Genomic DNA, 13,955 nt, shown 5'->3' with positions numbered 1-13,955 from the left:
TAAAATTGCGGGACGTAGCGTTTGCGACGGTACCGGCCGCGGCCGGCCGCCATTGCACCCGTGCGAAGCCGGGGCGGGTCGCTAGTAGGTCACTTTCTCCATCCATGTATCTCTTTGTATGCTTAAATCTCTAAAACTACACAATGGATTTTGATGTGCTTTTTTAATTAGATAGAGTGATTCAGGAAGGTTTTAGTATTATAGACTACACTAGTCATGTCGCCCATGTTAAAAAGTTATGGGTCCAGTGGTTTGAACCAGGTGACATATCTAGAACGATATAAGAGCATAAAATAATAAGATTCAGCACTATGCCGTCACTTGTAAGCTGTCCAACTGAGTGCAGATGAGAATTCGAAAGTACAGGTAAGAGTGAGTACATTTTGGTCACATATTTATATACGGCATTCTTTACCACCGATAGATCCATTAAAAATAAAAAAAAGACGTGTGGCACTCGGGGACTGCCGCGGTAAAGCTATTGCATGCTATTCCTTCAAGCCAAACCTCCGTGCCCGTCGGAGTGGGGAGCGTGAGGTTTTTTCGTTACGGAATTTCTCGATTCGGTCCCCGCGCTCAAGGCCCGCGATAGAAGCTATGCAATAGCTTAATAAGTAATAATCCATTAAAAATAAATTTATCGAGGAAGGCTATAGGCTATAGGGTAAAAGCCGGATAGTTGCGCCAGTGGGATACTTGCCGCAGTTTCGAATACCTACACTATGTTACGGACATTAGTGGCAATAACGCTTTACTATAGTTGTAAGTACCCCTCCCGCAGACCTCAGTGCCACGTCAATCGTTTGTGTAGAATCACGCGTTTCATCTGTGCGAGCGAAATTGTTCCGCGGTGAAACTTTGATAGGCGTTGAAACTATATTGGTAAGTCATTTGTATTGAATATTTTTGTTACTAATTGTGATTTCAATATAGTTTATGTTTCTTTGCGTGCATTAGACTTTAAATTATACTGTAATTACATTTTATTGCAAAATATTGTTGATTTATTTCGCAAATAAAAAGGGCAAGTATCCGTATCAAAAAGGATAGTCGCCTTAGAAACTTGTGCGGATAGTTGCTCTCGGGGCAACTATCCGCAACTACAAATTCTTTCACTAGCAAATATTAATATTATTGCGTTTTTATTGGTAATAAGGCATCTCCGTGCCGGTACAATATTCATTTCGCTAATTTTTTATTTAATTTCCAGGAAAATACCCTGTCCTTGATTTTGAAAATGAAAAAAGACTAGTGACTCATATACTAAAGCTCGGAGACGCAGGATTTCCTCCTGAAAGAAATACAATTCGTCAGCTAGCTTGCCAGTTTGCCAAAAATTTGGGGTTAAAGCATAACGGCTGGGCCACAATGGTTAAAAAGCTTTCTGGAAAGAAATCCCGAAATAGTTTTGAGGCAAGCTGAGGGTTTATCAATTGAAAGAGCGAGGGGTCTCAACAAGAAGACGTTGCAAAATTTTTTGATCATGAGATAGGTAATAAGTATACCTACTGTCTTAACTGAGAATGAATTGCTGGTTAAACCAGATGGAATATTTAATATGGATGAAACTGTAGTGCATGCGAAGTGGAAAGATGAAATCCCTCACTTCTGATGATTAATGCCAAAGTTGTAACAAATAATAAAGACTGATTAAGTGAATTGATATAAATTTGTTTTTTTATTTAAAAAAATATTGTGAGGCATCTATCCCCTCACGAGGCAAGTATCCTCTGAAGTATTATTTACGATAGGCAACTATCCGCTAGATTAGGCAACTATCCTTCATTTGAGAGGTCAAATAAAACAGGATTTACTCAAAACCTTTAATAATTATGTTTAATAAAATAGGCTAATATGATGGTTTAAAGACCTATCTTTTGATATACTTGTTTCATTATTCTTATTAAGTACATAATTTTTCATAATATAGCTTTTTTGAAAAGTGGCGCAACTATCCGGCTTTTACCCTATATCATGGCGGTATGACCAATAGGAGCAGAGCAATGCGGGTAAAACCACGCGGCATAGCTAGTACACCAAACACAAATCCATACTAATATTATAAATGCGAAAGTAACTCTGTCTGTCTGTCTGTTACTCAATCACGCCTTAACTACTGAACCAATTTGCATGAAATTTGGTATAGAGATATTTTGATACCCGAGAAAGGACATAGGATAGTTTTTATCCCGGAAATCCTACGGGAACGGGTTTTTCTTTGAAAACGCGGGCGAAGCCGCGGGCGGAAAGCTAGTACATAAGTATGAATAGCTGTAGGTATTAAATTATCTGTGGTATACAATAAAAGCAATTACGAAACAGATTTAACAAATAAATTCTAATTCTAATATTTGCTCAGGTGTTGCCCGTTTACGTCATTGCGAAATCGATATAAATTAGGCAGATTTTTTGTGACGGCCACACTCGCCAAGCGGAAGGAAGTAATCATGAAAGTATTCGTTGGTTTATTCGCGGTAAGAATTTTTTTTTTTTTTCTATGATTTATTGTAATTAGCCCCTTGCCGGGTTGACTGAAGTCTGGAACTGAATAATAAAAAGTATTTTTAAATTAATCTTCGTGATATTGTTTTTTATTAGGATAGAGTTTAATCTTTAGTAATATTTTATAGAGTAAATATTTCTATGTTTGTAACGAATTGACTCAAAAAGTACTGGGCGGATTTGGATGAAACTTTACAGAAAAAAGCTCCTGTTGGACATGATGATATATCCATACGATAAATGGGCTATCTAACATCAAAAGAGATCGGACCAGTAGTTCCTGATATTAGCGTGTTCAAACAAACAATCTCTTCAGCTTTATAATATTAATTATTAGAGATTTATGGTTTTATGTTTTTTTTTAGTGCCTTGTCGCCGTTCAGGCCCAACCATGTAAGTATTTGAATATTTAGCATACATTATCTGTGTATAGTAAGCTGTGTGCTAGCTGTCACGGCAAACGTTGTTCTGCCATACTCTTATCACTTGTGAGTATGAAAAATATATTATGCTGGGGGCGTCCATAAATTACGTGAGGTTTTTGGAACGAAGTTCCTTATCGCGCGTGGTGAAAGGGGGTTAGACGGAAAAAATTCTTACGAAAAGTTGTCACGACACTTTTTGCTAGAGTAAGCCGTGCGGCGTGCGCGTGGTTCTCTGTCTGTCTCTCTCTAACTTAACACTTCGTTCCATCCGGATGTCCCTTGACATCGCTCAAGTTTATTTTTTCAATTTTCTTAATATTGAATACTCAAATCGTAACCGCAAGATTAAATCCTTAGCATGTACAGTTGGGATTAAATGCACCAAAAAGTATATTTTTTTTGTTTCAATTAGAAAAAAAAGCGTAATATTTGCCGAGACCCTCTCCCTAACGTAAGGTTAGGTGAGATTTGACTCGACTCGACCTTCTCCCCCTAAAACCACTAACGTAATTTATGGACGCTCCCTTGTCCGCTTCTCAGACCTATGGTCTGATATGCACAAAAAATTATAATTTATTATAATAAATAAGAATCGGTCAAGTCGTTTCGACGGAGTTCAACTTCAAACACCGCGACACGAGAATATAATATATATGTATAAGATATACGATTCAATTTCGTATTACATACACAATATGTAATAATATACATAAAACTAAATAATTCATGTCATCAACAAATAAATTGTGAGAGATTCATCTATATAAAATATCATAGATATGTCTGCATGTCTCTTCTTCACGCGTCAACCACAGAACCAATTTTGATGAAATTTAGTATCTACAAATATAGTTTGAGACCCGAGAAAAGACATTGTTTTAATCTCGGAAATCCCATGTTGACGAGAAATAGGCTGGTATTTATTTAACCACGGGCGAAGCCGCGGGCGGAAAGCTAGTAATTTAAGAATATGTAAATTTTAGCGTACCTTCTTCTCGTCTTCTTTTGTTAATTAAAATTAATTAACAACAAACTAAAAGTTTGTTGAAACACTTTTAAAGTTAAAAGTTTGTTGTTAAAATAGCAAAATAGTAATTTTATGTAATAAAACGTCTATTTTTTTATTGTCCGTTAACAAGCCGTGGCAACTTGTAATCAAAACAACACTCGGTTATCTATATTTGTATGTTTCAAATATCTATAATCATGTAAAGGTGTCTGTTTTGTAAGTTGTCCTAAATAAATAAATTAATTAATTAATCGATTTGTTTCTTTCAGTATTTGGATTGGATTCATTGACTGGTGGTGGTGGTTCGGATCCTACCTCCGCTTTAACATCAGTACTCGGTTCAGGTTCAGATCCTACCTCCGCTTTAACATCAGTACTCGGTTCAGGTTCAGATCCTACCTCCGCTTTAACATCAGGACTCGGTTCAGGTTCAGATCCTACCTCCGCCTTAACATCAGGACTCGGTTCAGGTTCAGATCCTACCTCCGCTGTAAAATCGCTCGGTTCAGGACTCAGTGGAGGTAAGCATCATTATCATCAGCCCATATACGTTCCCATTGCTGGGTCACGGGTCTATAAGTAAGTGAAGTCATGTCCCCTAGTGGGGTAAAGCGCAGATGCATTATCTATACATCTGTTTCACTGATCGATTTTCTTCAGGGACTAGTAGGTCAGCCTTCTATGCCCTGCCAAGTGCCAGACCAAGACATTTTTTTTCTTCGTCTCCATAGAGAATCGAACACTTTACAGCGAGCGTGGTCAAGGGCAGACTGGGTGTTCGAAGCGTCGGGAAATAATATAATTTCTAAATCCATAGTAAAGTTAACAAGATGGGATAAAAAATGCAAATGATCTGGGCTAACCATTGCCGGCTAACAATTTCCCAGTCAGTTCAATTCACAGCCTAAACTGTCTGGAAATATGAGGTCTATATACGGCACCTGACCGTTACCAAGGAACACTGATAAAGTTAGCGAATATTCTGTATTAATATTAAAACTGGGAATGTTTCATGGGGAATTATTATAATAAATGATGTTAGAGATAAACTACGATAACATGGCGCGCCCCTCCAAATTACTGTTTCAATGTGTGTAGTGACATCCTTACGAAGGAGTTTGTATGTAGTTGTACGTATTCGTCTTTAGAGTTTAGTACTTTACGTCCAGATTTGTTGGTCAACTAATCATAAGTTGCCGAGCGCCCAAGACAACGCACGTGTCGTTTTCATAGAATACGTCAGTGCAGCGCCATTACTAATAATAATGAGCGATTAGAGCGTGACTAGTCGAGCAACAAATCCGTGGATTTGTTTTTGTTTGACGGCCGTCTCATTACGCACACATGCGTTGTGAATCTTGGTGGTGCATTGTAAATACTTTCACAAATACTTTCAAACGTTTTGAATTTTGGAGGGGCGCGCCATGTTATCGTAGTTTATCTCTACATGTGTATTTTGTAAAATTAAATTGTAAAACTGACATGATTTAAAAGAGCAACTATGGAGTTTCTTGCCGGTTCTTCTCCGTAGATATACTGCTTTCCGAATCGATGGTAAATGTTAAAAACGTTTCAAAAGTGCTTCTAGAAGAAGTCTAATTGAATAAATAAATGTTTGAGTTTGAGTTTGAAGGATTTAGTTTATAACTTGTTAAGTTTGACAGCGTCGGCAAAGCGGGTCCGAACTTGCTGGAGCCCAGATATTATATGTATTTGAAAGAAAGAAAATACATGTTTTATTTATGCACGTAACAATTATAAAATTACAAAATAAAAAGAACGTACAACTAAACCAACTGTATTTTAACTTGTGGTTCATATTTATAGAAAGCTAGAGGGAAGTCACGCATAATCCTACCCTACTAATATTATAAATTCGAAAGTTTGTTAGGATGTGTGTGTGTTTGTTAGTCTTTCACGCAAATACTACTGAACCGATTACAATGAAATTTAGCACATATATATAGGGTAACTTGGATTAACACATAGGATAGGTTTTATCCCGGAAATCCCACGGGAACGGGAGCTATGCGAGTTTTTCTTTGAAAACGCGGGCGAAGCCGCGGGCGGAAATTTAGTGTTTATTATATGTACGTGACAATATTTTTTAACAGTTGTCCCTATCAAATCAGCTGATAATCGAAGTTCTACTGTAAATACAAAACTTTTAAAGTGAAACTTCTTATGGCGCGTTGAGAGTAATATTTCAAGGTCACGTCATGGCAATACCATCACGTCATGGAGTGAGGCGACGTTTTGGTATCTTTGAAATTTGAATCTTGTAAATGAGACCCGCACGCTCCTTTTTAACAAAACAAAACTCTTTCTATCCGCAGGCCTACCGGTCCCTGCAGGTCTACCTGACTTATCCAGTATTTTTTCGAATGTATTCAGCGGCAGCGACGGGGCTGCTGCCTTTCCTAAAGTTTTAGCCGCCCTCAAGATCGCTTTGGGAAAAGCAAATCCAAATGGTGATGTACCAGTACCAACCTTCAAGAGCTTTTTCAACGACGCCGCCAAGAATGATGATGGCTTCCCTTTCAACTTCCTCAACAATATTCTCGGCAACATCCCTGGCTTGAGCGGCGTGGGCGGTGCGGGCGGCGCGGACGGCGCGGACAACGGATTAAGTGTCTTCCTCAACTTATTCATCAAACTCTTCAGCTCCAATGGCACTATACCAGCGAGTGTTACCAGCAAACTCAGTGACCTATTCTCCCAGGGTGACATCACACCTGAGCAGTTGACGTCAACGTTGGAATCCTGCGCATCAGGCCTCAACGCCGAGCAAAGTAACAGCAATAGCCATTCGGATAGCCTTGATTACAACCACAATGAAAGTACGTCATTGAGTAAAAAATCCGCAGACGAAAGCAATGCTAATTCCGCTATTAACTTTTAAAGCTTTTAAAAATAGAAACGTAATTTTATCGTCATATAGATAATTAATATGAGAATGTCACATTTTGCACAGATAATATACAGTTTATACATTATGTCAAGTTCATCGGGAAAAAAAAAGAAATCGAATTCAAATGACATTGAAAATTGCGTTTCGAAAGGGTTCTGTGTATTTCTTCTTTAAATAAATGTTTTATGCAATATTCTTCGTGTTTTTTATTTTATATAAACCCACAAGTTTCTTACTGAGTCTTATCTAATTGTATACAATCCTACTAATAGGTACCTACCTATTATTTCCTAATATTCATAAATGCGAAACTTTGTGAGGATGAAAATATAAAGACGGTACAACTATACCAACTGTATTTCAACTTGTGGTTCATATTTATGATAGAAAGCTAGAGGGAAGTCACGCATAATCCTATCCTACTAATATTATAATTGCGAAAGTTTGTGAGGATGTGTGTGTGTTTGTTAGTCTTTCACGCAAACCTGAACGCAAAACTGAACCGATTACAATGAAATTTAGCACACATATAGAGGGTAACTTGGATTAACACATAGGATAGGTTTTATCCCGGAAATCCCACGGGAACGGGAACTATGCGAGTTTTTCTTTGAAAACGCGGGCGAAGCCGCGGGCGGAAAGCTAATAAGATATAGATATATTATTATAAAAACAAATTAGTTTTTGGTGCCATTTTTTTTTACTTTTAAGTATGACATGACTGGACATGACTCACAAGTCACACGACTATTGACAGCACTCGACCATATCCGTATAAAAACTGATGACTAGAGATTTGATGAATTTCTTTTCTACCTATAGGTAGGTACATTAACTAATACTAGCTGTTCCCCGCGGTTTCACCCGAATTGCTTCGCTTCTGTTGGTCTTAGCGTTATGATATAATATAGCCTATAGCTTTCCTCGATAAATGGGGTATTTAACACCGAAAGAATTTTTCAAATCGGACCAGTAGTTCCCGAGATTAGCGCGTTCAAACAAACAAACAAACTCTTCAGCTTTATAATACATATTAGTATATAATATATTATACTGTTTAAGAAAAAAGGCTACATCTGGCTTGTCTATTCCCACCCAAAAACACTAAGTGAAACTTCTTAGGCGCGTTGAGAGTAAAATTTCAAGATCGCGTCATGGCAATACCGTCACGTAATGGAGTAAGGTGACAATTGTGGTATCTTTGAACCTTGCCAAAGAAGTTTCACTTCTGACACGTTTGCTCATCGCACATGCTCTTTTTTGTTTCAGTATTTGTACAGAACGGCTACATAAAAATGCGGGAATTCGTAACGAACCATATTTTTTTTAAAGATATAATGGACGTCTATTTTTAAATCTGTCCCACAATGTAGATAATTCAATTAAGGCACATGCAAATTGAAGACACGTTCCATGAGATTAAAAAAAATACAAAAAATAAAAGACAAACAATTTCAGTAATATAGTTGACTAGCTGCGCTCCGCGGTTTTACCCGCGTGGCTCCGCTCCAGTTGGTCTTAGCGTGATGATATAAATAGCCTATAGCCTTCCTCGATAAATGGACTATCTAACACCGATAGAATTTTTCAAATCAGACCAGTAGTTCCTAAGATTAGCGCGTTCAAACAAACAAACTCTTCAGCTTTATAATTAAATTTAAAAATATTAATTAGTATATTGCATTCGAAGAATTCCGGATATGAGGTAATATTTTTAGCCGACTTCAAAAAAGAAGGAGGTTCTCAATTCGGCCGGTATATTTTTCTATAATAAAATTGTGAATAAAGTAAAAATACTTCAGCATCGTTTTCTATATCGTGAAGTATCGCATGAAAATAAACGGGTTTGATAATAAAAGCATTCAGATTTGTAAAAACAATCACTAATTACGTATCAATTTACCATTATTTCATTTACATTTACCAGCCCCGTAATTTGAAAATACCCTTAATGCACCATAAATCATAATCTTATATATAAAATTCTCGTGTCACAATGTTAGTTTGCATACTCCTCCGAAACGGGTGGACCGATTCTCATGAAATTTTCTGTGCATATCGGGTAAGTCTGAGAATCGGCCAACATCTATTTTTCATATGTACCACGGGCGAAGCCGGGGCGGACCGCTAGTAATAATATGTATGTATATATATAGCTATATACATATATGTTATAGTCAAATCCCGAAACACAATACTTCGCGGAAGGACTGGTTTATCTTAGGTTTGGCAAAAGCCATCCTAACTTTTCAGTCAAACGTCGAACGTAAATTATTATTCTGTTTGTTTTGGCCTGGTCAATTCTAGAAGCGACTGCAAATCTCGGTCAAACGTCGATCTAATTTTTTATTTAAACAATAAACATTAAAATCAATGCTTCACCATATCAGAAAAAAATATTAATTTTTCATTTTAAGTTTATTAATTAAACAAACATTAAAATTTAAAAATATTATTTTTTCATACAAACTAACCTCCGTATATTCCAAAGCATCTCAAATACAAATGAAAATCACGTAAACTGACCAATCAGGTGTCAGAACTGGCAGAGTTAATCGGTACTTAGGACTGGAAAGCTGCTAAAATGATAAAATGCTTTCAAAATATACGGAAATAAGACATTCAACCTAATTCAAGTTTGAACGGTCAATCCCCGATTAATAAAATTGTGTTTGACGTTTGCCAAATTAGTATCTCTGTATCTCCCAGGTTTGACGAAAACTGTTTAGTAAAAGGCCGAAATATTACATATTTTATTTGGGCTTTGATCAAGTTATGTCAGACCTGAGGATTGACCAGTCCAACCTACGAGTGCCCGAGCTTCGGGGTTGGACTATAACATACAACTATAACAATTTAATATAAATTTTACACGTTTGTTCAAATAATAATTGCATTTTAATTGTTTGATATTTGAATTAGAATTTAATTAGAGCACGAATTTAATATATACTATAATCACAGAATTTAATTTTATTTTTATTCCTCAATTTATTCAAATGAACAGAAAATAAAACAGCTCATAGACTAAAAAAAGCAGAATTGAGAATGGTGCACACTATCAATGGTCTATCATAAAAAAATGATGAAGTATGAACGCAAAATATCATTGCTTTGAACTTTGGACTTGTCAATTTTTAAGATCATAATAAAATCAAAAATTCCATCAAATATTTATATTTAACGTTAATTTTTATGGCTGTATATCGGATGTTATCAGTGCACAGAATATAAATTTATGGAATGTTAAAATTTTGTCTAAAATCATCAGCCCGCTCTGTGGTCCGGGTCCGCTCAGTGCTGTTGTCAACTTCAAACCTTGTTTTGCTAAGAAAAATGAGCGTTGAAAAATCTTCTTGCATATTTTGCAACATAGTAAATAAGTTAGAAAACACCGAATTGTTGTATGAGGATGAGTTCGTTTGTGTATTTAGGGATATTAAACCGGCGAGCAAATACCATATTTTAACGGTACCAAAACGGCATATTGAAGATGCGAAAGCACTTACACCGGCAGATAAGGATTTAGGTAAGCTTTAAAAACTTCTATTAAACATTTCTACGGCTTATTCACTTAAAAAAAGTAACCTCTATGTTACCTAAGGTCTAAATTAGTAATCTGTTTAAAGGGCGTTTATCACGACAGATCGATAATGAGACGAATTAACATTCGTTATTATTTGTTTGATATTTTATGAATATTTAAATGCGTTTATTATATACTAGCTTTCCGCCTGCGGCTTCGCCCGCGTTTTCAAAAAAAAACCCGCATAGTTCCCGTTCCCGTGGGATTTCCGGGATAAAACCTAGCCTATGTCACTCAGAAATGATGTAGCTTTCCAACAGTGAAAGAATTTTTCAAATCTGCCAAGTAGTTTCGGAGCCTATTCAATTCATACAAACAAACAAACAAACAAAAAATCAAACCTTTCCTCTTTATAATATTTGTATAGATTTTATTTATTATATATTATATAGTATAATATATAGTTTATTTTTCGCAGAGTCACGCCCAATATAGATAGATCTGACAATCCAGATAGTTGCATTACAAAGACTCTCTTATCTTATATCTAAGTACTAGTTTGCTAATAAAACAACCTTAATGATATACTAGCGGTGGAGACGAACAAAAAAAAATGTTGTGTGGTTTTATGAAACCACGGTAAAAGTGAAACTGTTCGAACGGTTCCGAACACTGCTTTGTGTAGCGCATGTCGCGTGTCGGTCTACCTACCTACTAGTAGGTATACCTACTCGGCAGCCGCGATACACGCGACATGCGCTACACAGATCAAAAAGTTTGAGACGATGTAATAAAAGTTTCACTTTAAAAATGTCTTGGTCTAGTAGGATACAGAAGGCTGATCACCTACTTGTCCCTAAAGAAAATCGATCAGTGAAACAGATGTATGCATAATGCCCCTTACCCCACTACGGGGACTTCACTCACACCATAAGTTTATAATCAACATAATATCAATATGTATAACAACTATCAATGTATGTCCGGGCTAAACTCAAAAAGTACTGTATCGATTGACTTCGAATTTGGTGCAGATGTAGCTTGAAACCTTAGGAAGGACATAGGATAGGTTTCCCGGAAATCCCACGGAAACAGGAACTATGCAGGTTTCGGGCGAAGCCGCGGGCAAGCTAGTTAACTAATATAACAATAATTTTCTACACATCACCATTAATCTAATATCAAACAATAAAAAAATGCTTTTTATCAATGTCTTACATGTCCTTTATTTTAATGGTTGCCTGGAAGAGATTGCTTTTAAGCAATAAGGCTATATGTACACATTTCAATTTAATGTATTCATTTCTTTTAAATTTCTCTTACATGTACAATGAAGTGTCATAAATAAATATAAATAAAATGTATTTAAAAAAAACCCTTCTAAAAAATCACAAAAAATTCCAGTTGAAATGATGTTCTCCATCGCAAAAGACATGCTTGCTCAAAACAACCTGTCTATCGAAGATGCAAGATTCGGCTACCACTGGCCGCCGTTCAGAAGCGTTAGGCATTTACACCTGCACACTATAGCACCGGAGTCTGAGATGGGATTCTTGTCAAAAATGGTATTCAAGAAGGATTCGTATTGGTTCGTTTCGGTAAGTATTTTTTGTGTATTTAAATCAGTTTGTAGCTTACATTTATTTAAAAAGATTTATAAACTTCAGACTGACTCTCAATCGAGTTTATTAATGACTAGCTGTGCCCCGCGGTTTCACCCGCGTGGCTCCGCTCCTGTTGGTCTTAGCGTGATAATATATAGCCTATAACCTTCCTCGATAAATGGGCTATCTAACACCAAAAGAATTTTTCAAACCGGAACCTGTAGTTCCTGAGATTAGCGCATTCAAACAGCAAACAAACTCTTGAGCTTTATAATATTAGTATAGAACATAGTACATATATTATGTCTAGTCTGTGGTCCGCATTGCTTCTCTCTTGTTGGTCTTAGCATGATGATATATAGCCTATAACCTTCCTTGATAAATGGGCTATCTAACACTAAATCTAACATCAAAAATATACCAAATCAGATCAGTAGTTCCTGAGATTAGCGCATTCAAACAAATAAGCAAACTTTTCAACTTTATAATATTACTATAGATATATAGATAAAAAAATATAATTTGGAAAATCCAAAAGTGCACGCCTCATAATTTTTTTTTAATAAATATTTATTAATTATTATTTTTGTTTATTTAATAACAATTAAACCACATCGAATCAGACCCTGAAAAATGAAAGGGTTCTATTCCTGAGCATACTCAAGCGTAAGAGAAAAAAAAAATACTCGATTAGTAAAGTATTTCGGTCGCTATCGTGTTAACAAGAAAAAGGATCCGCACATACAGACACACGGACGTCCAAGACAGAACTTTTTTAAACTGTTTTTTAACTAGTTTAAATAACAAAAATGACATCAAAAATATCATGAACGTTAAAAATAGTGTTTTTTCTTAATATGTGTGTGTATGTATTATCTTACAAGTGCAATGTATGATACATAAAGACATTTTAAGTATGAAAAATCAGATGTTTTGCGCGAAGTGACAGTAGTACCCACCTCAACGCTTCGCTTATGAGGCGTGCAATACAAAAGTCACATGTTTTCTCTATAATGGCTTTAGCTATGAAAGCCTAACATATAGACAGACAGACTTTCCAATTTATAATATTACTATAAGAAATCACTACATAGTATAAAACAAATTTGATGTTGTTGTTTGTACGTCCCTGTGTATTAAAAGTTTTCAAAACTATACAACGGATTTAGATGCAATTTTTTTTATAGTAACAGATATTCTGAAGTAAGATTTAAGTTTTGATAAAGTAAGGGAAACCGTGTGTGGAATGGTAGTAAAAAAATATTCGATAATCTTAATATATATAAATCTTGTGTCATAATGTTTGTCCTCAATGGACTCCTAAACCACTTAACCGATTATAATAAAATTCGCACACCATGTGCAGTTCGATCCAACTTGAGAGATAGGATAGTTTAAACATGTAGGTATCACGGGCGAAGCCGGGGCGGACCACTAGTAATTATATAATGTTATCCATTCATCTAATTGTGTTTTTTTTCTTTTCAGCCTGACTATGTATCATCCAGGCTATAAAGTGTTGCCAGGAGGGATTAGTAAATATTACATTACATATAGTGAATTGTTTATAACAAATGATGTTGGCAACACTGCCACATCAACTTTGGGAAAATATTGATGTTATTAACTATTACTTATTAAATTTTATTCCAATGAAGAATTATTATTTATAATATGTTTTGGGGTAATTTAGGGGGTAAAAACATTAATATGAAAAGAGCGTGTGAGCCGAACACATGTGTCAGAAGTGAAACTTCTTTGGCAAGATTCAAAGATACCAAAAACGTTGCCCTACTCCATGAGGCGACTGAAATGTAACTTTTTTTGGAAATGACCTATTTGGAAACAACCGTAAAGCAGGCTACTCACACACCTGCCACAGAGACAATCTCGGTTGCATGGCGGTCGGAGCAATTTCATTTGCTCTCTATATTGCCCCTGCTTGCCTATACACATCACAATTAAGGGTGCAATGCCC

General features: G+C 36.0%; 2 protein-coding genes across 2 annotated transcripts; both read left to right on the top strand.

Annotated features, from left to right (window-relative positions):
* The first annotated feature begins 2,396 nt into the window (after nucleotides 1-2,396).
* Nucleotides 2,397-7,042, top strand: LOC149895359 (uncharacterized). The gene is made up of 4 exons (XM_090118921.1): nucleotides 2,397-2,474; nucleotides 2,868-2,895; nucleotides 4,206-4,457; nucleotides 6,273-7,042. The coding sequence occupies exons 1-4, from the start codon at nucleotides 2,448-2,450 to the stop codon at nucleotides 6,836-6,838; spliced, it is 873 nt and encodes a 290-aa protein (XP_089975047.1). The 5' UTR covers nucleotides 2,397-2,447; the 3' UTR covers nucleotides 6,839-7,042.
* A 2,977-nt stretch (nucleotides 7,043-10,019) lies between these two features.
* On the top strand, nucleotides 10,020-13,637 carry LOC149895358 (adenosine 5'-monophosphoramidase HINT3-like). The gene is made up of 3 exons (XM_090118914.1): nucleotides 10,020-10,376; nucleotides 11,778-11,971; nucleotides 13,466-13,637. Exons 1-3 carry the CDS (start codon nucleotides 10,091-10,093, stop codon nucleotides 13,490-13,492), a joined length of 507 nt encoding a protein of 168 aa, XP_089975040.1. The 5' UTR covers nucleotides 10,020-10,090; the 3' UTR covers nucleotides 13,493-13,637.
* Nucleotides 13,638-13,955: the final 318 nt, after the last annotated feature.

This window comes from Colias eurytheme, chromosome 31 (genome assembly GCF_061535395.1).
Source record: "Colias eurytheme isolate Ceu_HAF_F1 chromosome 31, ilColEury1 Martin Lab GWU primary, whole genome shotgun sequence".
Lineage (NCBI taxonomy): Eukaryota > Metazoa > Arthropoda > Insecta > Lepidoptera > Pieridae > Colias > Colias eurytheme.
This window is presented reverse-complemented; position numbering and strand designations above follow the sequence as displayed.